The sequence below is a fragment of the Carassius gibelio genome, chromosome B2 (genome assembly GCF_023724105.1).
Source record: "Carassius gibelio isolate Cgi1373 ecotype wild population from Czech Republic chromosome B2, carGib1.2-hapl.c, whole genome shotgun sequence".
In the NCBI taxonomy this organism is placed as follows: Eukaryota; Metazoa; Chordata; class Actinopteri; order Cypriniformes; family Cyprinidae; genus Carassius; species Carassius gibelio.
The window spans coordinates 9,357,033-9,383,529 of record NC_068397.1 but is presented as its reverse complement, the minus strand read 5'-3'; the positions used below and the strand labels follow the sequence as shown (position 1 = coordinate 9,383,529).

The following is a 26,497-nucleotide window of genomic DNA, read 5'->3' as shown; positions in this document are numbered from 1 at the left end:
GCTCAAATTGATATGGCTCAGGCCACAGACACCTCGACATCTTCCACTTCAGGTGAAGGTGGGGGAGAAAAGTCCTCTACTTCAAATGAACGCTCTGTTGCAACAAAGCTACTTGCGTCACTACAGTCACTCTCCATTTTAGCGACTCTGACAGCAGCTGTCAATCAGTCACTGCGGGTCTCAGGTTCACGCCCCATCCGCTCAGCCCCGCCCTTGGTTCATCCCCTCTATCTCCGCTGTGCTCTGCCGACTTTTCTGCATTTTTCAAACACTGCCAGTGGGTGGAGTCAGGCTCTGACCAGGGGTTTAGTTACCCTTTAATGAGCGTCATCTTTTTCTACCAGTCGTGGACCGGCGGCCACAGTATCACTTGTGCTCGCACATGCAGCCTAGCGATGCACGGGTCGGGTTTTTTTCCAACCCGCGGGTCCTGTTTTTATTAAATTTTTTGGCCTGCCGTGCATCGGTGACATCACGGAAGATACGTTGCTACTTAGACCTTCGTATTGGAACCTCATCAAAGAACCTAATACAATATGAAAATATATATATATATATATATATATATATATATATATATATATATATATATATATATTCCAAATATTTAATATAGGCAATATGAAATTGCACTAGTGATGGTTTGTCTGTGAATGAATCTTTTAGGTGAATGAATCGTTCTCGTTCAGGTAATCCACTGACTCCTATTTCTCGTTCACTGAAGTTCCTCCCTCCACAGCAGCGCGCGTGCACTGCACTATTAGCAGTGCATGCGCAGCTAGTGAACAGCTATGTGAACTGTTTCATCCTGTCAAAGAGTTACTCAAGATGTGACGGAGGTCACGGAGCGTGTGATTTGTTGAATGTAGTGAACCCATACGCCCTTCACTGAATGAGATCGAGAGATCTCATTCGTGAACGTGTTGAATGAACTGATACATCTTGTTTATGAACAAAATGAATGAGTATACAGGGTCAGTGAGCCAAGCATGTAAATCTCGATCAGCAATCAGCAGATACAAAGCGCAGTTATAGGTGCTGTGCATATATGCTCATTTTCATATTTAGCATACAGAACATAACTCCACATTTAATTCCCGATTAACGTGAATATTATATATGAACTGTCTGACCAAACAATTAGGGACATTTTTGGTCATTTGCAGTTGAATTTCTCCGACCATTTTGGCTGTTTTAATGCAAATGGTATGTAATTTGGCAAAATTGTGACTTTTTGAATACATTTTTAAAAATTTATCCCATTTTGCAAAATATGTAAAAATGTATGAAATAGTAAAACTCAGCACCATAATGACCAAAAATGTCCCATTTAAACCCATCAAAACGTTGTTTAAAGCCGGGTTCATCATTAATACATGAATCATGATTTATGTTGAAACAACCTTTCATTTTGAAGCAAAAGCATTATATTTGCACTGTATAGTGTATTCCACCAAATGGCGTCACTACATAGGTATTCCCTTTAGGTGGAAATGACGTTATTTTCCTGGTGTCCACTAGGGGCACTATTGATTGTTATGAAGCATTTCAATGGCTCATTAATCTAAATTGATGTTTGAGTATTAGGGATGTGCAACAGTGATAGAGTACTCGAGTACTCGACCGTGACAGCGATGATTAATTATTGCGAAATTATTATTATTATTTTTTTTGATTGGTTATGGCAGCACGTTGGGTGGCGCCCTGATCTCTGATTGGTTAGTTTCCACTTGATGCCTCAAAAGACATAAGACGGATAATCATGGCCTCAAAGTCACGTAGTAATGGCTGGCTTCCCTTTGAGAAGAACGATGAAGATACAGTTCAGAGTAAGCTGTGCAGCGCCAAGCTGTCACACAAATCTACAACAAATACAATGTGATATCATCTAAAATTTGTACATAAAATATCTGCCGATAACAGAGCGAAATCGATTAATCATTTTTGAAACCTGTCGATCGAAATGAGAAATTTCCCAAAATGCCCATCCCTACTGAGTATGTGTGGATGTCTGAGAGAAGTGTGTGTCTGCATTGACAAAAGTCTGTGTGTGTAGGGCCTAAATATGATACATGCTGTTTAGGTGTGTAACAAATCACAATATCCTGAAGGTCATATTTTACCCTTTCTGTCTACTCGTGTGAACGCACGCGCGCGCATTAAGCAAGAGAAAGCGCTTCTCACTGCACTGTTTTCTTTCTGTTTGATTCATGCGTATTTATGCACCGATATGAACCTTTGACACAGCTTCATTTTTTTAAGCAGTCTATGTTTCAAAGTTAATTGATAATTTCTCAATAACGTAGAGGCACAAACACAGCCATGCAGTCAGCCTAAACACAGCCTAAAAAACATGTATTATATTTAGGCCCTACACACACACACACTTTTGTTAACGCAGACACGCATTTCTCTCAGACATCCACACATACTCAGAAACATCATTTTAGATTACTGAGCCATTGAAATGCTTCATAACACAATCAATAGTGCCCCTAGAGGACACCAGGAAAATAACGTGCATTTCCACCCATAGGGAATACCTATGTAGTGATGCCATTTGGTGGAAAACAGTAAAAAGTAAATATTTTACCCCAAGGTTTGGTAATGACAGGGTATTTTAATAGAAATTATGATTTTATGATATTATGACAGTGGGTTCAAAAATAGATATTTTAATGGGTTCAAATAGGACCAAATTTGTCAACGCACTGTGTGATTTTTTTCTTTTTTTTTTTTTTTTTTTAAACCGACATGGCAAAAAAAAAAAAAATAATGTTGTTGCTAATCTTTGACATATTCAAGACTGTTAAAATCCAAAGCCAAGGTTTTCACTTTGCATTTAGTATATGGAAAATATTTACATTACATTTTCTCTCATACAAATTGATGGTGTCGTTACCAAAATTGGAATTTAAAGGGTTAAAATCCTGAAATTAATTAAATATTTGGTAGTTATTATGACGACTGATGTTGGTTAAAAGATTTAATTCAGTAGAAGTGGAAAATAATAATAATCATATATAATATTTTAGGCAGTGTTTAATATGTGACCATTTTTGGTCATTAACGCGCGGGGGATTTAAAAAAAAAAAAAATCTGAAATAACACAAAATCTTTAAATGCACCAGAAATAATGTTTCCGCTCATCTTTGACATATTCAAGACTGTGATAATCCAAAGCTCAAGTTTTCTCTTTGCATTTAGTGTAGGGAAGATAATCTATTTTTTGTGTTTTTTCTTCTTATACAAATTGATGGTATTGTTACCAAAACTGAAATTTAAAGAATTAAGACGTTTTTAATTTCCGAGAATCACTAACAAAATGTGCAGAGCAATTGGTCCTGAGGACTGGAGTTGAGCACCACTGATCTAAGCAAACAGAAATAATCAAAAAGAAATAATCATGAAGAATTTCAATATTATGTAAAGGTATTTTTTTTTTTTTTAAATCAGTTTTTTCACAATATATGACTGCCTCAAAGTTCTGACCCCATTTCTACATCAGTCAATAATTGTACTCTTCAAAAAGTTTATTAATATAGCTTATAGCAGTGATCTTCAAATCTGACTTTCACTAATCAAACAACCTTCCTGTGATTTTCTAATGATCCTGAAGATATTGATTCGCAAACTCCGGTGTTTTATTAGGGTTAGAGCTAAACTCTAAACTCTGCAGGAAAGTGGATCTTGCGAGACAGATTTGAGGATCCACTGACCTATAGTCTGTATGTGAGTGCGTGTGTGTATGTATGTATATATATATATATATATATATATATATATATATATATGTATGTGTGTGTGTGTGTGTGTGTGTGTGTGTGTGTGTGTGTGTGTGTGTGTGTGTATGTATTTATATATAAGTGTGTGATACATGTACAGTACAGACCAAAAGTTTGGAAACATTACTATTTTTAATGTTTTTGAAAGTTTCTTCTGCTCATCAAGCATGCATTTATTTCATCAAAAATACAGAAAAAAATAGAATATTGTGATATATTATTACAATTTAAAATAATAGTTTTTTAAATTTATTATACTTTAAATTATCATTTATTTCTGTGATGCAAAGCTGAATTTTTAGGATCATTATCACATGATCCTTTAGAAATCATTCTAATATGATGATTCATTATCAAAGTTGGAAACCGTTCTGCTGCGTAAAATTTTTGCAGAACATACTATTTTAGGATACTTTAAAAAAAAAAAAAAGCTATGTTTTTAAAATATAAATATTTTTATTATACTTTTTATTATTTATACTTTTTTTTCAGCAAGGATGTGTTAAATTGATAAAGTGATAGTAAAGAAAATATATTATTAGAATATATATTATCAGAATTTTTTTTGTTGAATAAATGCAGTTCTTTTTAACCTTTTATTCATCAAATATATTAGACAGCAGAATTGTTTCCAACACTCATAATAAATCAGAATACTAGAATGATTTCTAAATGATCATGTGATAGACTGGATGTTTCATGTGATACTTAAGCAGTTTATTTAATCTCAAGTCTCAATAAAATACTGATATTTTCTGTTTCAGTGATGCTCAAAAATGGTGCCTATCTAGGCAGCTTACTAGGTTTTGAAACAGCCGACTCTTGCTGAAGTAGCTCATTCTCTCAACTCTGTAGCCCAACCGGATGATACACTGCACTGAACTTTTTTAATGCACAGAAACATTTTTACAACATTCTGAACAGTTTTCATACGCATTAATAATATCCTTACTTCAGCCGCTATGGGTGATCATACCAATAACTTGTAATCTTTACAAGAATATCAGAATCATGCAGTGAGCACGTCTGCATTTAGTAGACACTTAATATCACATCAGTTTGTACTTTTAGAATCGCCGAATCTGCTGCGGTCGTTCCATCACATCTGCAGCAGAGACCTGAACCAGGAAGTTGGCCACCAGATCACACGGTAACCAGTTAAACCGTAACAACTCTGAGGTGCTCGTGCATCGCAGTTGTGCTACCGTTGAAAAACATTTACTCACCAAGATTAGGTAAGGACTACGTGTTTTGGTGGAGGAAAATGATTGAAGTACAAGTCTCGCGGGCTGCACGCACATTACATCACCAATACAAACCAACCTGATTTACAATATTATAGCCTAAATATTATAATATCTAATCGATTACATTCATAGAAATAAATAAATAATTCTACTACACCTGATTCTGTCGGGAGCTGAACAATTTTGTGAAATTCGGCTCGATGTAGTAAAAGCACAATGAAGTTGCGATTGTAAAGCCTGTGTTATACTTTCCGCATGAGCAATCTGGACGCAGACACGGCCAGCGCTAACGCGGACTTCCATTTATACTTCGGAAAGCACACGCTGATGGTCCGCTATGCAACAAACATGTGAACAAACAATTGCCCAGAATCATTGCACATCGCTGTCTTTATATTCATTATTGACGGATTGCACAGGTTCGATTGGCAATGGGCTTCACACTGCCTGAACATGTGCAATTGTGCTTTTGAAGACTACTGACCATGCGCACCTGTCCGCGCGGTCGTCTGCTCAGAGCCTCGGCTCTCCAAAGGCGATTTTTACGTCACGCCTACCTAGTGGTCCATAGCGGACTCGCGGACGCAGAAAGAATAAGAGGCTTTAAGATGCAGTCTGTAAGACGTGCACGCGAGCATGACTTGACGGGCGACATTGCAGAAAATGTGCGTTCACAAATGTAGCCTGTGTTGATCCAAATATGGAAAGCACTTTTGAATTTAATATGAGGTTCTCAATTTAATAATATGAGGTTCTCTCTAGAGATGTTTTGCCACATTTCTTCAATTAAGGATGATTGCTGCGTAGTAGCCTATGTGGTGTTTCCATTTGCTTGAACTTCAAGTGAGTTGCAAAAGTTGTGTGTGTGTGTGTTCAGCATATGGTGGGCCGCATTTGAATTTGTGATGGGCCACGGGTTGAGAACCACTGCTTTAAGCACTGAATGAATAAATGACAGGTTCGTTAGTAACATCGCACAAGGCACATAAGAGGATGACATCTAGTGGAGAAGATTTGTAATTAGATTAATGCTAATCTTGCTTCAATGTCTTCGGAAATAAATATGGGAAAAAATCGACTAATGGCCTTTTGAGAATCGATTTTGAATCGACCACATTTTTAAAAACTTTTTTAACCCAGCCCTAGTAATCGATGACATTGTCGCGTCGTTGCAGCACTAATATACTAGGGGTGTAACGGTACATCGGTTTTAAAGTCACGGTTTGGTTCATTTTCGGTACAGTAATGGAAAGAAATGCAAACATTAAACTGCAGGTTGTTTATTACTATAAACTTTTAACAATTTGTTTACACGTTTTTTAAATACTCTTTAATAAAATGTATATAAAATAAAAAAAAGAATAAGAAATAAAATACTGCTGCAAAGTTCTCCACTAAATAAAATGCGCTCCGTCTCAAACCAATATCATATAATAAAATATAATAAATAAATAAATAAATAACTGATTACAATGAAGCATTACCAATCCCAGCTTGTAGGCCTGCTCATATGTAAAAAAAAAAAAAAATATATATATATATAATAACTTTTCCAAATTGTAAAGTGCAGCATCAACAGTTTCAGTTTTTAGACCTGCTCAGATTTCATTATTGCGTTGGACTTAACGGAATTAAGAGCAAAGGTCTGTTTAAATGCCAATGTTTGAATTACAGTCGTTTTTTTCCCTAGTTGTAGTGATGTTCACACTCGCGTGATGCCTTTTGAAAACCTTAGGCCAGTGACACACTGGCATATTGCACCTGTCAAACATAGTAAATTTTGCCATCAATACTGTTGACTGTGTCCTTTATCAGTAGGCTTTATATTTATGCTCAACATGAAGTATAGATATTGTTGCCGTGAAGACAAGATCCTGGTCTGTCGGTGGTCTCCCTCTATGTCACCTACAGTAGCAGCAGTGGGCCAGCCCCGCTTCAGGTACAATTCTGGTGTGTAAAGACACAGAAAACGCAAAGCAGCCGTCACGCAACTGACACGCAGCAGAAACGCCACGCTAACGCCACGCAGCCAGTGTGTCGCCGGCCTTAGAATCAGCTCCAGGGCGGGATTTGCACTGAACGCGGAGACTTCCACCACTTAATATGTTCGTTTGGAAACACGAAAAGTTATATGTTCTGCACACAAAATATTGCATTCGGTCATTCGGTACACACGTGCACCGCACCGAAGCCCTGTACCGAAACGGTCCGGTACAAATACATGTACCGTTACATCCCTTTATTTATGATTAATGAACACTGTTGCTCACTGTTTGTGGCGGTGCTGTCGAATCCATAGAATAAGAGTCTGTTTGTAACGCCTGTGCGATTATATGCGAATTATTCAAGATCAGCCTGGTGGAGCTACCATTTTCTTAAAGGCAGAGAAAGATAGCAAAATCTCGATTTACACCGATTACAATTTCTAGAGACTTGGGGACCATATACAGGCTAGGGGAACTCATATTAATGTTAAAAAAACCTGAAAAAGTGAAAATTTCATGTCATGGGACCTTTAACAGAGACAATTTGATATCAATCAGGTTTTGTGTGTTCGCTCGAACTGATTTGCTGAAATCAAAACAGGGACTATAATAGGTGAGCACCAGCCAATGAGATTGCAGTTCGCCCATTAAATCCACCCACTACCGGAAAACCGGCTGTTCTTAAAAGCTGAAGTCTTCCATAGGAATGCTGTTATTTTGACAGGAAAGTACAACAAATAATATTGCTTAAAAGTAGCACGTCAATCACCTCTCTTTTAGGGGTGTGCACGGATAGTCGAACATTCGAATATTCGTTCTGCTCTAACTATTCAATAAATAAAAACGATATTCGAATTTCACAAAAAAAAAAAAAATTCACAATAAAACCTAATTTGGTCAGTTTCTGTGATTCTCCACGGCATGTTTGAAGATGTATGCAAGCAAAAAAAAAATAATGAATGAATAAGGGGCTGTTCACATATCGCGCCTAATAACACGTGGAAAACGCTAGGCGCGCTGCTTTCTCCTTTCCAAAGCGCTTGGGCAGAAGCACTCCTGAGGCTTCTGCCATTGCTAAGCAACAATGACGCGCTCTCTCCATGCAGACGCGGAAAGGATAAAAGGATAAATGGATTTGCAGCACAAAAAATCGCTTTCAGTAGCTCTAAATTTATTTCAAATGACAATCCATATACAGCTATGATCAGCTGTTCCTTCATCTTGGCTGAGCTTTAAACGTTGTTACGGGAAAGGATGAAGCTGAATGTTTAGTTCTTGTCACATGACCCGCGGTGCGCTTGCGGCTCTCTGAAAAGTTGAGATGTTTTTAACTCGATGCTGTTCTTAGTGCCGTTCACATCGCGTCTTTTGCGCGCTCAAGTTCGTTATTTCCAATGTAGGGGCGCTCATAATGGAAGTGACGCGTTTGCGATGCGCACGCGGTGTGACGCGCCTGGAAAAAACGGATGCGTCGCACCATCGCATCGCGAACGCGTCGCTTCCATTATGAGCGCCCCTACATTGGAAATAACGAACTTGAGCGCGCAAAAGACACGATACGTGAACGGCCCTAAGAACTGCGGTCTTCTACAGTACTTCAAATATGCCATGGAGAATCACAGAAAGTGACCGAATTCAAGAACATTGTTGCGGCATCCCTCAAGCAACAAATAAACACAGCTAACTTGGAGAATGCAATGAAAACTCCTCTTCTTGGCCAAATAGCCCTTGATGCCTTCAGTGTGACTCTACAATTTTCATAGTCATGAAAATAAAGAAAACTCTTTGAATGAGAAGGTGTGTCCAAACTTTTGGTCTGTACTGTGTATGTGTATATATATACGCATACACACACACGTATATATGTATGTCTTAGGGGTGGCATGGTTCGCTGATAAAAACCCGTAACGTTCGCTTCACCACACACGGTTTGGTGTTAAATCCAAAGGATCTGTAATATGGTTTGCTATAAATAGCAGTTAATATATGTTTCTGTTGATGGATGCGCATTCTGGATTCCCAGACATTACAACAATAGCAATGAGAAGAAAAAAAAACCTGGACAAACCATTCACTCTTGATCAATGTGAACGACTTATACTGGAATATGAGCAGTCATTTATTCTGTCATCAACCGGTTGCTGAAAGCGCGCGCACACAGATGAGACCTGAACAGCACACGTTAATATGTATTTAAACTAAACTCATTTAAGCTTTGTCAGTTTAAACATGTGAGAGCCAGAGGACTATGACAAGCCAAAGTAGTCACAAACACCTGTTCGGACGTCTGATTGCACACTGACACATCAAAAGCGTGCAATTTTACAGCACAACCTTGACACCTGATTTACCATAAAAACGTGCGTTCTTAGCGTGTGTTTTTGTGCTTTAAAACGCGCGTCCTCGACGTGTGATTTGCAGTAAAAACTCGCGTTAGCGTGCGCTTTGGAGTCACCAAAAACGTGCGTTTTGACATGCGTTTATCATAATAGAAATGGCCGTCCAAGAACGTGTAAACAGGTCAACCAAACTGGTGGTGCAAACGTCTTTTGAAGCATCCAAACAGGCGATCAAAACGTGCGCTCTTGTAGTGTTTTCAAAATGGCACGTCGAAAGCGTGTGGTCACTTCATAGTGCAGAAGTCTTTAATGATTTGTCCGCTATATATGGGCTATTACGGTATGGCATTGCTACAGCATACCTAACCTTTTTTTTTTTTTTTTTTCACTCTGTCATAATGAGGGATGTTATGTCATTTAAATGACACATTTTAATTTAATGTGGTTGAGCTTCATTAAAGAAATGGGTCTGGTACACCCTTTATTATAGATCTGTGGTGTGGTACAGTTTACACGGATGTTGTTCATTTTAGCTGCTATCTAAAGTTACCTCTGTAGCACCAATTAGCATCAGCACAGATGAGCACCATGACATAATAACTCTTGGGAACGTGATATTATGTCGTGGCCACGAGTTTCATGCGTAAACAAACCTGCGAGACCATACCAACACGGGATTGTCAGAGTTGGATTCATTAATGTTTTATTTTGAATTAAGAGATTATTATATTATTTATAATAGAAATTATATCATTATTAAAATATTATATTTACCATAGGCCTTGGCTACCGATCGGCTGTATGCGATTGTCAGCATTCAAGTGAAGTTTATCATGAATAAATGTTACATAAATATTTGATCATTGTCTTGTGAGTCTGTTATTTGATCGCCTTTCCCCGTAATATTTGTATATTATTATTGTCCTATAATTATTGGTTATATTTTTATATTATATTCGTTCATATTCATCTTTTACTTTGATTTCGATCTCTCTACTTAACGCTTGAATGCTTTTGTAAATAATAGCGTACTGTAAATGGTCGACATGCAAATCATGCTTTGATTATCCTCACTGGAATTTTTGTTGGAATGCAGTCAAAGTCATTTTAAGACATACGGGTATTCTATAGTCTTTGGTTTAAATTTAAAATGCATTACATTTTATTTTGGCTAAATAATAGACCATAATTATAAGTACAATAATGTTCCATTGAGGAATTAATCATTCACGTAGTAATGTCACGTTTGTAAATAAAAACACAAGATGCTCATTTATCATTTATCTGATAATTAAGCCAAGAAAGTTTTGAATTTGTGATTGTATGCCCATGCGTGATAATAAATGACCATGTTGTGCTTTCATTTACAAATGAAACTATACCTGAAAATGTTAAATTTAAAATGCATTCCAGCAAAAATTCCAGTCAGCATAGTTAAAGCATGATTTGCATGTCGACCATTTACAGTAGGCTATTATTTACAAAAGTATTCAGAACATTAAGAGATCGAAATAAAAGAAAAATATGAATATAAATAAATATAATATAAAAATATAACCAATAATAATAATTAGGGGTGTAACGGTACGCAAAAATCATGGTTTGGTACGTACCTCGGTTTTAAAGTCACGGTTCGGTTCATTTTCGGTACAGTAAGGGAAAGAAATGCAAACATTAAACTGCAGGTTGTTTATTACTATACACTTTTTTAAAATACTTTTTAATAAAATATATATAAAATAAAAAAAAAGAATAAGTAATAAAATACTGCTGCAAAGTTCTCCACTGAATAAAATACTCTCAGTCTCAAACCAATATCATATAATAAAATATAATGAAAAATATAAATAAATAACTATGATTACAGTGCAGCATTACCAATCCCAGCTTGTAGGCCTGCTTCACCAGAACCGTGCCGTGCCTGCTGCTGTAGGTGACAGATCTACAGACCGCCTAAAGACCAGGATCTTGTCTTCATGACAACAATATCTATACTTCATGTTGAGCATTAATATAAAGCCTACTGATAAAGGACACCGCCAACATTATTGACGACAAAAATAGGCTATGTTTGACAGGTGCAATATTTGAAAATCGATAATAATTAATTTTTTAAATTACATTTATATCTGAATTTGTCAACCTATAGACTTTCAAACATCAAAGTGTCATGAATTAATTTTTATTTGTGTACAAAATTACATATAATACTATTCTATTTTGCCTGGAAATGCTTCCAACATGCTTGCGTGTCGCGTGAAAAATAGGCGTCGGTTCTATTTCTACCATGCACACGTTTTCCTCGCGGCTCGAGCCTCGCCAGAGTTGCGCGTCTCACACAGGCAGTCTGCAAGCTCTAACCTGTTAACATGGGAACCGAATTAAAAACGGACACGCCACGCAGCTGAGACGCTTGCGCCACGCATCCAGTGTGTCGCCGGCCTTTATGCTGTGTCCAAATTCAGGGTCTGCATCCTCCTTAGGATCCTTCCTACCCGGTTGAAGGAGGAGGTGTCCTCCGACGACCGCAAAAAATGGAAGTCGGTGTTTGTGAATTTGGACAGCCTACCCTTCTTTCAGTTCCCTCCTTTACCCGTTGCTCATATACTGTCGCCTAGCAACCGTGACAGCGCTAAGCAAGACGCGGGTGAAGAGCTCATCGTTCTCTCCCTGGAGCTTTATTGACACTTCTGTCTGCTCTTTCGTCCTTAGAAGCATTAAAAACAGCTTCAATCACTAACAAATTAGCTGTGTGTAAGGGGATATTCACACAGGCAGTAAGGAAGAAGCTAGTTTATGAAAGAAAAAGTTTTTTTTTTACATATAAACGTACAAATGTAGAAAAAAAAAATGCTTAACGCTAAAACAAAATGCCTAACTAGACAACCACTGAAAATATTTTTTTTTGAAAAGGCAGGTTTTAAAAATTTTCGAAACATCGAAAAGCATCCTCTCCCACTCCGCTACCGCTCGCTTCGTCCGCCATTACGCTCTGCCGAAAATAATTATGGGATAGGTAAGACGGGAAAGGATCCATCACAACCATCCTTCGAATTCGGGGGAAAAGGAGGACGTATTTGTGGGCCGCATTTGAAGGATCCTACGAATTTGGACAGCCTTCGTCGCGGCGCTGTGATGTAACATCCTTCAAATGAGTACTCCGAAGGATGTAGACCCTGAATTTGGACACAGCCTTAGAATCAGCTGCAGGGCGGGATTTGCGCTGAACGCGAAGACTTCCGCCACTTAATATGTGCGTTTGGAAACACAAAAAGTTATTATGTTCCGCGCACAAAATATTGCATTCTGTCATTCGGTACACACGTGCACCGTATCCGAAAGCCCTGTACCGAAACGGTCTGGTACGAATACACGTACCGTTTCAATCAATCAATCAATCACTTTTATTTATATAGTGCTTTAAACAAAATACATTGCGTCAAAGCACTGAACAACATTCATTTGGAAAACAGTGTGTCAATAATGCAAAATGATAGTTAAAGGCAGTTCATCATTGAATTCAGTTATGTCATCTCTGTTCAGTTTAAATAGTGTCTGTGCATTTATTTGCAATCAAGTCAATGATATCGCTGTAGATGAAGTGACCCCAACTAAGAAAGCCAGAGGCGACAGCGGCAAGGAACCGAAACTCCATCGGTGACAGAATGGAGAAAAAAAACCTTGGGATAATCCAGGCTCAGTTGGGGGGCCAGTTCTCCTCTGACCAGATGAAACCAGTAGTTCAATTCCAGGCTGCAGCAAAGTCAGATTGTGCAGAAAAATCATCTGTCTCCGGTGGTCTTGTCCTGGTGGTCCTATGAGACAAGGTCTTTACAGGGGATCTGTATCTGGGGCTCTAGTTGTCCTGGTCTCCGCTGTCTTTCAGGGATGTAGAGGTCCTTTCTAGGTGCTGGAACAAGAGAGAAACAGACAAATATTAGCATAGATGCCATTCTTCTAATGATGTAGTAAGTACATAGGGTGTTATGTGAAGTGTTTCCGGTTGACCTAATTAATGCAGCCTAAAAATCCTTTAACGGATTTGGATATTAAAAGCATATTAGTATGTTATGTGTATGCCAGGTTAAAGAGATGGTTCTTTAATCTAGATTTAAACTGCAAGAGTGTGTCTGCCTCCCGAACAATGTTAGGTAGGTTATTCCAGAGTTAAGGCGCCAAATAGGAAAAGGACCTGCCGCCCGCAGTTGATTTTGATATTCTAGGTATTATCAAATTGCCTGAGTTTTGAGGATGTAGAGGAGTATAATGTAAAAGGAGCTCATTCAAATACTGAGGTGCTAAACCATTCGGGGCTTTATAAGTAATAAGCAATATTTTAAAATCTATACGATGTTTGATAGGGAGCCAGTGCAGCGATGACAGGCCGGGCTAATATGGTCATACTTCCCGGTTCTAGTAAGAACTCTTGCTGCTGCATTTTGGACTAGCTGTAGTTTGTTTACTAAGCGTGCAGAACAACCACCCAATAAAGCATTACAATAATCTAACCTTGAAGTCATAAATGCATAGATTAACATTTCTGCATTTGACATTGAGAGCATAGGCGTAATTTAGATATATTTTTGAGATGGAAAAATGCAGTTTTACAAATGCTAGAAACTTGGCTTTCTAAGGAAAGATTGTGAACAAATAGCACACCTAGGTTCCCAACTGATGACAAAGAATTGACAGAGCAACCATCAAGTCTTAGACAGTGTCCTGGGTTATTACAAGCAGAGTTTTTAGGTCCTATAATTGACAGTCCTGTTTTTTTCTGAATTTAGCAGTAAGAAATTACTCGTCATCCAATTTTTTATATTGACTATGCATTCCATTAGTTTTTCAAATTGGTGTGTTTCACCGGGCCGCGGGGAAATATAGAGCTGAGTATCATCAGCATAACAGTGAAAGCTAACACCATGTTTCCTGATGATATCTCCCAAGGGTAACATATAAAGCGTGAAGAGTAGCGGCCCTAGTACTGAGCCTTGAGGTACTCCATACTGCACTTGTGATCGATATGATACAACTTCATTCACTTCTACGAACTGATGGCAGTCATATAAGTACGATTTAAACCATGCTAATGCACTTCCATTAATGCCAACAAAGTGTTAAATGCAGTGTCTATGCAAAAGAATGTTGAGGTCAAACATTTTTTATATATAAAAGTTAATATTTATGAAATGTTGTCTACCATCCATCACACATAGGAGGATTTTGAGATTTGGCTCAAAGTTGTAAAAAAATTTAAAATAACTCTGGAATTAAAACAACAAATTCATGTAAAACAAGAAAATGTTAAGCCATTTACAGTATTCTAAATGATAAAAATATGAAATTATTTTGAAAAAGCCATATATATATATATATATATATATATATATATATATATATATATATATATAAACAACATTTGTTATCTGCAAAAACTGCTCCTTTCCATTAACCGGTTGAGACCACTAACATGTTGATTCTTTGCAGAGATCATGGCATCTTCACCTAAAGTAAAGAGAACTACTAAACATGGAGATGGTGCACAGAATCTCCTCAGATCCCAGAAGGACGCCTATGCCAGACTTCTTAATCAGCATCAGAATGGCAAGTTTCGATCCTACTTGCAAGAGATAGCGAAGCAGCAGGTGGAGGATAGCATGAGTACATCAGTTAGCAGGTCTGTGAATGTTTTGAGCAGGAGAAAAAAGGGCAATTCCGAGTCCTCTTACTCTGTTGATAGTTTATCCTCTCAACAGAGTAGGCAGGTGGCTGATGCCTCCATCTGTTTGTACATGGACAAAACCAACTATCAGGTGACATGCACTGAAGACCAGGGCATAAAGTCTGGCATGCTGGAAAAGCATGACAGAATGGAGCTACATAAGGCTGCTGCACCCAAAAAGGTACACTCAAAACCGCAGCACAAGAGAAATGAAAAAGACATCAAAATGAGCTCTGATCAAGTGGGATCTGAGGAAGGTGACAGTCAACAGTTGAGATGTTCTCGTGGGGAGGAACAAGCAAAGAACAAATCAAAGAAGAAGAGATTAAAAGGAAATTTAGCGAAAAAAGACCAGGGGGAATGTGGTCGTGAAGTTGACCTCATTGCTGGGAAATCACCAAATGAAAACAAAGCTCCTCAATCTCAAGGTACTTACTGAAATGAAGAGCCACGGTTTCAAAACCAAGACTTATTTATTTCATATATGCATTTAGACAACATCTACATTAATCCAGATAAATTTGAAAATGGTGTTTTTGTTTTAAAGTGCTCTCCATCCACAATAGTATTTTCAAGCATTTTCCAAAAAAATTTTATCCACACTGTAATGTCAGAAAATGTTACATTTGTTTTACTGCACAAGCTTAAAATCTCACAATTTACTGTCGCATTCAGCTCGCACTCACTCACAATTGTATGTCTGATCTGAAACAACAAATGCCATGTATTGCTGCAAACCGTGATCTCAATCAGGGCTTGCAAATGAAAAAAAAAATCATTCGGTTCACTCCGAGCAGAATCGATATGTTAACGTTTTTGTTCTGCGTTCCTCTGATATTATTGCTGTTCCGAAACCGTTTAGGGTGGAAGAAATACCGGTTAATAAAGTTATTTTTAAAAACGTTATTATTTGCCTATAATTTGACTAATAATAATATAATAATAATGAAGTATAGCGTTTTCTTAACTCAAAAAGAAAAGGAAAAGATAGAGATCTAACGCTTAGTCACAGCCAATACAGCATCATCTTCTCTAGATTTTGGCCAAATGTAAGCTACTAAGAAAAAAGACAAAAAGAATTCTATCAACACTTTAAAGACAAAGTGTTTTTAAGATATTTAAAAAATGTTTGCTGCATTGTAAAAAAAAACAAACAAACAAAAAAACACTTGTATAAGATTGCATTTTGAGAGTAAAAAAAAATTTTTCCGCATTTTATTAGCCCTATTACTTTCGAAATAATGAAGGCTAAAATGCCTGTAGTCTAAAGCAAACTGTTTACAAACATTATAAAAACAGTTATTAGTTTATCTCTAAAACAAATCCTCTAAAGCTTAGGCTATAAAAACACCAGTCCAAAAACAAATTAATTTAAGCTGAAACCTGCCCATGACCAAGTGGAATCCCAGATACATTACCTCCACCCGCCCAACTTCGCACTTCTTCGGGTTTGCCGTTAGCCCTGCTTGTGTCAGCGCCCCAAGGACGGCCCTCAAATAGCGGCATAGGCAGCATGGGGCCGCAGAACCCTATCCATGAGGCACTGAAACGTGACTGGGGCCCTGAACAACGGAACCATCACAAATTGGTGTAATACAAACGGCGTGGTGAAGGCTGTTTACTCTTTGGACATGGGAGATAAGAGGATCTGCCAATATCCTTTTAAGTCAAGTCCAATGTCGAATAAAATTGAGCCGTACCTAACCAATCAAGCAGGTTTTTAAAAAAAAACAATTTTTAATATTACTACCAACCTCCTAGAGGTTGGTAGTAATACAAGCACTTTATTTCTGGGTGTAAACTCTCGAAGCTTAGTACCCCTGTTATAAAGCCAGCTTTGCCTGCACTGAGCCTGAAGCAAATTCTCCATAGAGAGCCGCCCCAGTGTATTGAGTTTTGCTCTCAGATCCATTATGTACTGAATTTAGTTTTTGCTATCTGAGCGTCTGTTTTTCCAAGTTACTCCAATTGGACATTCTTTTGCCTCTAAGACCCAAGGGCGCTGGCGTCCATAAAGAAGCTCAAAGGGGGAAAACCCTGTGGAGGCATGCGGGACGCACAGTGAATAAGAGGGGTTCTAGCCTTCTGTCCCAATTTTTCGCATTGTGTTGTATTTACGAATCATTGTTTACAACGTGCGATTGAACTGTTTGACCAGCCCGTCCGTTTGTCAAGTCAAGACACCTTTATTTATATAGCGCTTTAAACAAAATACATTGTGTCAAAGCAACTGAACAACATTCATTAGAAAAACAGTGTGTCAATAATGCAAAATGACCGTTAAAGGCAGTTCATCATTGAATTCAGTGATGTCATCTCTGTTCAGTTTGTGGGTGATAGACGCTGGTACGCACTGATTTAATGGCCAATAATCCATACAATTTATTTAAAGTGTGTGACAAATGCGGTGCCCTGATCCATGAGAATCTCTTTTGGGATTCCCATGTGGGAGATTAAACAAAACAGGGCGTCTGCCACACTCTTCACTGAGATGTTGTGACGTCTGAGATGTTGAGGAGCGCCACTACTTCTGGATATTGTGTTGCATAGTTGACTATAACGCAAAGGGATGTCCCCGTGCCAACCGTTCTAATGGCCCAATGAGGTACATATGAATTCGTTCGAAGGGGACCTGCACCATAGGTAAAGGGCACAATGGTGCTTTTGGGGCGCCTGGTAGGTTCATCAAACTGACATTCCCGACAAGACGCGCACCATCTGCGCACGTTCTCGTGAATGCCCGGCTAAAAGAATCATGTCATTAGACGATTTAATGTCGCTGTCATCCCTAGATGCCCCACCATTGGATTGCAAAACTCCATCTAGAAAAGCATTTCCAAATGGCTCTGTTTTTCTGGTAATTGGGTTGTATCTTCCTTTGTCTTAGTGTTTTGGGTCACTCGATACAACCTGTTTTTAATAATGGCACAATAAGGATAGGAGAGCACTTGGTCAGGTTTGAGGATCTGCCCGTTGATGGAACACATCTGTTCGAAAGCATGTTTGAGTGTTGCTTCTTGGGACTGTTCCAGGGGAAAGTCATTGCGACTGGAGAGGTTTAGCCACGCCAAGCCGCTCGGTTCCACTGAAACTGCCCCACTGGGTCCCGGTACAGTTTCTCCGACCTGAGAACTTGCCCCCCCCCCCCATCCCCCACCTTTTGCCGTCTATTTTCCCCAGATACATCCACTGTTAAACACCCCAATAACTGTTTAAAAGCTGGCTAATTGCCTACAAAACCACCACTGGCTCTGCCCCCCTTTACCTAAATTAATTGCTTCAAATATATGTACCCTCTAGAAGCTTGCGTTCTGCAAGTGAATGTCGCTTGATTGTGCCATCCCAAAGAAGCACAGTCAGTTTCACAGACTTTTAAATTAAATGTTCCCTCCTGTTGGAATGACCTGCCCAACTCAATCAATGCAGCTGAATCCTAAGCCATCTTCAAGAATCGGCTTAAAACACATATCTTCCATCTTTATTTGATGAATAAAAATAAAAAAAATCTAACTAGATTTCTAATCTTTTTGTATTCTATCTGTTTTCTTTTAATTTATTATACAATAAAAACAAAACAAATAAAGACCTCTAGCACTAGCTTGCTCTATTCTTTTTGTATTCTGATTGTTTTCTTTTAATTAGTGGTTCTTGCCAAATTTATCTCACATACTTATTCTTATTTTTCTTCTGTACAAAATTTTGGCGCTTAAATCGTTCCGCAGCATTTGTCTCAGACCCACAAAAGAGGTGCCAAATTGCGCGGCCTGTTGAGGAATGGTGTGCTACGACTTTCATAAGTGATCGGGCATAAAATGTTCATACATTGGGCGAAAATTCCCATAGACTTTGCATTGTGGCTAACTTTGACTGGTCATAGCCCTGAGAGAGACATGTGAATCACCACATTTGAAGAGGCTATCAAGCTGTGCGAGAACATACCCCGCAGTGGGGTATAAGTTGTTCCCCTGGGGTGCAACAGCCCCCCCCCCCCCCCCAAAGTTGCTCCATAGACATACTATGGTGAAAGACAGCCCATTAAGCAGCATCTAAGCTCACATCTTTCCTACTATGGTAGTTTACATAGGAATTTTGTTACATAGGAGCTTTAGTGTAGACTGTGCGCGTCCTCGTGGACACAACGCTATTCGTGTTACTATGGTAACAACTTGAAATTACCGACTCCAATTAATAAATGACGCTGTCTGGTTTTGGGGCTGTAAGACTGACAAGACGAAGGGCCAATCAGAGTCTGTCTGAGCCACAGCTATATTTGTTTTCTTGCCAGTAATCATTATATACAGCTTTAGTTTATAAAATAATTGTGAAAAAAATTTTTTTTATACAATAATATATATGTTCTTTATATGTTAGACCTACATTAGGACTATCTTTACAGGCTTTGCAACAGAAAATCATATAGACATGGGAGTAGGTTCTTTTCACTCATGGTATCAAACAGCAATTCCAACATTCAAGCCATACTAGCATTGAATAGCTACATGTTAATAGTGATTAGCTAAGTGCTAAATCACGCTAAGAACTATATAAAACTACAGAAATGATCTTTGACAACTAGCAGTTGCATATCAATCACCTCAGATACCTTAGTAAACACCCTAGCAATCATCAAAAATACCATAGCAACCACCTCTAGTATCATAGCAACTGCATAGTAACACTCTAGCAACCACCCTAAGTACCATAGCAATGGCCCTAGCAACCATCCTGGGACCCTAGCAACCACTCCGGGTACCTTAGCAACCGCATAGCAACACCCTAGCAACCACCCCAAGTACCCTAGCAACCACTCCAATTACCCTAGCAACGGCCATAGCAACCATCCTCTGTACCCAAACAACCACCCTAGCAACCACATAGAAACACCCTAGCAATCACCCCAATTGCCCTAGCAACAACCCTAGCAACCACTTCAATTGCCCTGGGTACCTTTGCAATGGCCCTAGCAATCATATTGGGTACCATAGCAACCGCATAGCAACACCCTAGCAACCCCCCTGATTACCCTAGCACCCACGCTGGATACCCTAGCAATGGCCCTATCAACCATCCTGGGTACCTTAGCAACCAATCCGAGTACTCTAGCAACCACATAGCTACAACCTAGCAACTGCATAAAAAATAAATAAATAATGTGACATAAATGAACGGATTTAGTTTTATTCCAAACCCAAATTTACCTTTTTTTTTTTTTTTTTCATGTGAGCTGCATTTTTTTTTTTTTTTTTTTTTTAATCTTTTGTTTTCCTTTCTTTTCACAGCGTCAAAAGAAAGCTTACCACAAAACAATAAAGATAAAGGCACCAAAGGTGGTAGAGGGTCTTGGAAGCAACTGTTTGAGCAGTACATACTCAAAGAGGATGTTTCTGCAGGCCTGGAGAGAGGAGAACTCATAAAGGTAATTATAGTACATGTAAACCTATACTTCTGGGTAGGTAACGTTACAAGCCAAGCAATGACCATGTTTTGCAGTGTGACATACTTATTTTTTTTTTTAACCTTTTCAGTGGTGAGTTTAAAATATTCCAGCGGTCCAGCCAGAGTATGTTTTTTTAAGATGACTATTATTTTAGGACATTCCATTACTGTTTCAGGCTTGTCACGTGGCACACCGTGTCTACATTAACACTATGAAAGACATTTTTCCTTTCTCTTTGGAGTGTTACAAGCTCTAAGTGCATGAAGAAGAACTGTAAAGTTGCAAAGACTAAAGTATCAAATCCAAAGAGATATTCTTTATCAAAGTTAAGACTTTCCCACGACCTGTGTCATATCTACGTCACTATGTGGAAATATTTGCGCAATGCCGCCTAAATATTCATGCTAAGAAAGAAGGTGTGGTTTCAGTAGCTAAAAATTGCTAAAAAATTATGCAGTATTCTTATGTTTTATGATAAATATATGAAAATATCCATAAAAACAAATGGTTTAAAGTTGTTATCAGATATATTTAGAATACAGTTGATCTCATTCTTTTACACTGGCCAGGTAGTATTTCAATTGTTTTAAACAATTCAAATTAAATGTATGCTGTTTTGCTGATGAACATCTTTTAGCTATTTTTAGTGGAATATTTAAATAAATACTTCCCATATTTATTGCAGTGTAAATACAATTGTCTGGTTCAGCAAGTCACAGACAAAGTATTTTATAAAGGAAACGTGCAAATCTTACTGTTTTCTCCTAGTTATATCCTTAAAATATAGTGGTATTTTTCATTATGCTGTGGAGATGCATTAACACTACATCAACACCACCTTGCAGCTGTGTTGCAGTTGTACCGTAAGCTATTATCATTGGTCCTGTAGCCTACTGTACAATGGATCGTTCGACCTCTGAATCCAGCATTGTCCACCATAATATCGAAGTACTGTATTTTTCAGACTATAAGTCGCACCAGTCCAAAAATACATTGTGACGAGGAAAAAAAACATATAGTACAGACTGTACAGAAGTTTGGAAACCTTACTATTTTTTATGTTTTTGGAAGAAGTTTCTTCTGCTTATCAAGCCTGCATTTATTTGATCAAGAATACAGAAAAAAACAGTAATATTGTGAAATATTATTACAACTTAAAATAATAGTTTTCTATTTGAATATACTTTAAAAAAATAATTTATTCCTGTGATGCAAAACTTAATTTTCAGCATCATTACTCCAGCCTTCAGTGTCACATGTAACATCCAGCCTGTCATATGATCATTTAGAAATCATTCTAATATTCTGATTTATTATGAGTGTTGGAAACAGTTCTGGTGTCTAATATATTTGATGAATAAAAGGTTAAAAAGAACTGCATTTATTTAAAATAAAATAAAAATTCTAATAATATATATTCTAATAATATATTTTCTTTACTATCACTTTTTTATCAATTTAACACATCCTTGCTGAATAAAAGTATTGTTTTTATTTAAAAAAAAAAGAAAAAAAATGACTGACCCCAAATTACTGACCAGAAGTGTATATTATTACAAAATATTTATATTTTAAAAACATAGATTTTTTTTTTATTCATAAAAGTATCCTTAAAAAATGTCACATGTTCTGAAAAAATATTAAACAGCAGAACTTTTTCCAACTTTAATAATGAATCATCATATTAGAATGATTTCTGAAGGATCATGTGATAATGATCCTAAAAATTCAGCTTTGCATCACAGAAATAAATGATGACTTAAAGTATAATAAATTTAAAAACAATTATTTTAAATTGTAATAATATATCACAAACTTCTTTCAAAAACATTAAAAATAGTAATGTTTCCAAACTTTTGGTCTGTACTGTAAGTCGCACTGGACTACAAGTCATATTTATTTTGAACCAAGAGAAAACATTACTGTCTACAGCCGCGAGAGGGTGCCTTTATGTTTATAGGGGTAGACTACAGGAGCACGGAGCAGCATAGAGCACCCTCTCGCGGCTGTAGACGGTAAAGTTTTCTCTTGGTTCATGTCAAATTAATTTTGATAAGTCGCACCTGACTATAAGTCGCAGGACCAGCCAAACTATGAAAAAATGTGACTTATAGTCTGGAAAATACGGTAAGTGTGCATCACTGATCATTGTTCTTGCTAAAATATGTATCATAACATGAGATATGTAGTTTAGTTTAAAGATTAATTATTGTGCACCTCCTTGCTGTCATTAAAACATACCATAACACTGGAAAATTATGTAGCCTATTGTTAATAAAATGATGCATTTGTTTTTTGTAAAATTGTGCGTGCGTGCATGTGTAAGAGGGAGACAGGGTCGCACAGTGGAGTCAGCTGTCTTAACTGTCTGTGACTTGTGTACTGCAAACACATACAAGCTTCATTGCTGTGTCTGTCACACCACTCTGTTCCCCTTTCAGGCTTGAACTGATGGTAAAGCTAAGGACATTATTAACTGTCATTACATTTATTTTGAAAGATGAAGCAAATCGATTATGGAAAAGGGTGTTACATTTCCGACGTGCTTGCAGTGTTCGGCCAATCACAATGCACTGGGTCAGTTGGCCAATCAGAACAGACTGCGCTTGTCAGAAAGAGGGACTTTGTAGAAATCTACCCGTTTGAGAGAGGCGGGGCATAGAGGCCCTACAATAATGTACAGTATTTGAAAAATAATGTTTTTTGAACATTCAAGCACGTCAACATATTCTGTTACACCAAATATGCAAAATAATAATCTTTAAAGCATCATATGACCCCTTTAACATTTTAGAACAGGCACATTATTGCAGAATTCATACACTGAATTAGGGATAGACCGAATGTTTGGCAACTGAAATTAATCAAAGAACAAGTGAAAAGACTGAATAAATTATACCAAAATATTTTGGTGATGTTCTCAAATTGTGACAAGCATAGAGTGAGAGGCATGCACTATTTACAGAGAATGAATGAATTACTTCATTGTCTTTGTACAAATACAACAAAGTTTAATGCAGTCCTTTGGGTGCATAAAAATCAATAATCTAATAGTATACAGATGACAGGATCTGTGAAACATTACACAGAAGACGACTCACAATCAACAGTCAGTTACATGACATTCAATATTGCACATAGTAATCAGTTAAGTTATTACAGTATTCAAAACCAGATATGGCTTGGCATATCAACTATTAATCTTACAATCAATAGAGTTGAACACGGTCTACAACACACATGGTGTTGTTTAGTTGCACAAATGCAGTGTGTTCACTTTAGTGGAAGCATTTAAATGTGTCAAGAGAAAGATACAAAAATCGTTACAAGCACTGACAGAGACTGTTTAGTGCTGCATCACGTCTTCAATGAGAAGAGGAAGGGGTGGTTGTTGCTGAGGACTCTATGATGATTGAGATTGTTCAGTGCACAAGCTTCTGGCGCTATGTGTTTGTTAGCCAGGGTTCAAATCCAAAGTGAGTGGAAAATCTGTGCTGAAATGGTGTTACTCCTCAGTTTCTCAGTAACATTTTTATGTATTTTTACAAGGCATGGAAGTGACCGTGTGATATGTGACAAACATCTTCCCAAATTCGTAATAAGAATAATTTATGAACCTGCTGTTGTCAACAAAGAAGCTCTAAGAACTTCCTGTGGGTTTCTGCCAAAATAAAAGCTGAGAAAAAGCAAGAACTCCGTCAACATTCATAAATGTTATTGTGATTTTACTGTTGTTCTGTAAAATAAAAAAAGACCATAATAATGATAATAATAACAACAGCTCTATTAGTACATTAAGTATAACATTCACACAGTGTTCAAATTGGGATCTGTATTTTCTAATGTTTTAGAAATGTTTTAGTTTCTTCTGCTCAGCAAGCCTTCATTTATTTGTACAGTAAATAATACAAGTTAATACAACATTAATATTCTGAAATATTATAATTACAAATGTTTTGTATGTGAATATATAGTAAAATGTAATTGATTGCTGTGATCAAAGCTGAATTTTCAGCTTATTTACTAAGTTTCCATGCCAATTTTGGTTCATTCAGACTGAATTCATTCCGTTTGATGAATCTGATTGTAATGTTTACATGAACACTAAATAAAGTGATTGGGTTGATGTATGCGTTTGTCAAAAGCTTCAAATCTGAGTCGTTGTTTTATTTTTATTTTTTATGTCATTAACAAAAGATAACAAAAAGGGGACAATATTGCAATTCCTTACTGTCCTGCTCCACAAAAAATATACAAAATTCAAAATTATTTATGGATGATAATTGAAGGCAGATTAAATTTTCATAAAAATGCTTATGCCCAGACAGTTTAATTATCAATTCTATATCTTGTGTGTGTGTGTGTGTGTGTGTGTGTGTGTGTGTGTGTGTATATATATATATATATATATATATATATATATATGTATATATATATATGTATATATATATATGTATATATATATATGTATATATATATATGTATATATATATATGTATATATATATATATATATATATAAAATTCTTTTTTTTTTTTTTTACTATATTTGGGTTACTTCTCAAGCATTGTTTTCATGTAACATGCTACTTTTTTAATATTTCAAAATAAAAATAATAAGTGGACTTTTTATTATTATACATGGCTTATTATGGTCACTTATTCTCTAGCAATACAATCTCAAAATGGACAACTATTTAAACATTTGGCATATTTTAAATATTTAAATGTCATTCTCTTTAAGGGAGTACTGAGAATAAACCCTAAGAAGTACAAGGAAGCCTTTGTCCCGTCTCCTGTGAGTATTTTTCACCCTTGCACATACTATTGTACATATAAAGTGTGCCCTTATGTTAAACATACCATTGAACATTGACTTGTGGTCAGAATTATTAGTGGAACAATTCTCCTCGCCATGGATTTTAAATTCTTCTAATTAAACCTCTGCCACCCCAATTTTTATTTTATTTTATTATAATTTTTTTTTATTATTATGTAAGCTTAAAAGTGTAAACAATGGGGAAGGTACGGAGTCCCGCACATCACCTATAGGAGAAAATAAATCAATCCGTGGTGACGGTGGTTTTGCAATCTGTCCCCTCAGTTTATAAACCGTACTCACTAATTCATAAACTGTTCACTCGGTTTAACAAACCGTGCACACGAATTCCCAATCTGTGTGCTCAGATTTTGTAAACCGTACCCTCAGTTTTTGAATCCGTACCCACGAATTCTTAACCCGTGCACACGGATTCAAAAACTGAGGGTACGGTTTACAAAATCTGAGCACACGGATTGGGAATTCTTGGGCCACGGTTTGTTAATCCGTGGGCACGATTTGTTAAACCGAGTGAACAGTTTATGAATTCGTAATTAGTTTATAAACTGAGGGGACAGATTGCAAAACTGATTGATTTGATTTTTTATTTTTTTTCTCCTACAGGTGACGTGCGGGGCACCGTAGGAAGGTTTTTTTTTTTCTTTTTTCTTTTTTCTCCTTCACCGCCTTCAGCCTTTGCTTATGTTTCCCAAGGGTGGCAAATAGTTCTGACCACAACACAAATAGTTGTTAGCATAATCATGATTCTCATTCAAAAGTAACTGACCAGTTTTGATTAGTAGTGGTTGTTGCTTTGTCATTGTCCTAATTCTGATTAGGTGTAACACTCATTTGATGCAAATTGTAATTTTAATTGTGAATCGTTTGTAATGGATTTTTTTGGTACAGGATGGGTCAGCTGATATCTTTCTGGATGGGATTGCAGCTCGTAACAGGGCTCTCAATGGAGATGTTGTTGTGGTGAAAGTCCTCCCCCCTGAACAGTGGAAGGTACTTTATCAGTTTGGGGTTTTTCTCTCAGAAGAAAGGACTTTATTTCAAGGAGAATAAAGTTGAGGGTTCCTTGCAAGGAGATCTCTCGAATGTTATGTGGTATCTCCTTATATGCCCTAAATGGGGCGTTTCCACATAGTCAAACTTTTCCTT

At 37.2% G+C, this 26,497-nt stretch overlaps 1 protein-coding gene and 1 long non-coding RNA gene across 5 annotated transcripts in view; one reads left to right on the top strand and one right to left on the bottom strand.

Annotated features, from left to right (window-relative positions):
* Positions 1-26,497, bottom strand: part of LOC127950697 (uncharacterized) — a 371,356-nt gene that overhangs the window by 17,401 nt on the left and 327,458 nt on the right. The gene's annotated exons all lie outside the window — the stretch shown is intronic.
* The window catches only part of dis3l2 (DIS3 like 3'-5' exoribonuclease 2), a 249,626-nt gene that overhangs the window by 65,563 nt on the left and 157,566 nt on the right, over positions 1-26,497 (top strand). For all 3 annotated transcript variants that reach the window (XM_052547869.1, XM_052547870.1, XM_052547868.1), the window contains exons 2-5: positions 14,841-15,503; positions 20,355-20,491; positions 25,256-25,309; positions 26,240-26,341. In XM_052547869.1, coding sequence (XP_052403829.1) covers positions 14,846-15,503; positions 20,355-20,491; positions 25,256-25,309; positions 26,240-26,341 — 951 coding nt within the window. In that variant the 5' untranslated portion in view covers positions 14,841-14,845. The remainder of the gene's footprint in view (positions 1-14,840; positions 15,504-20,354; positions 20,492-25,255; positions 25,310-26,239; positions 26,342-26,497) is intronic.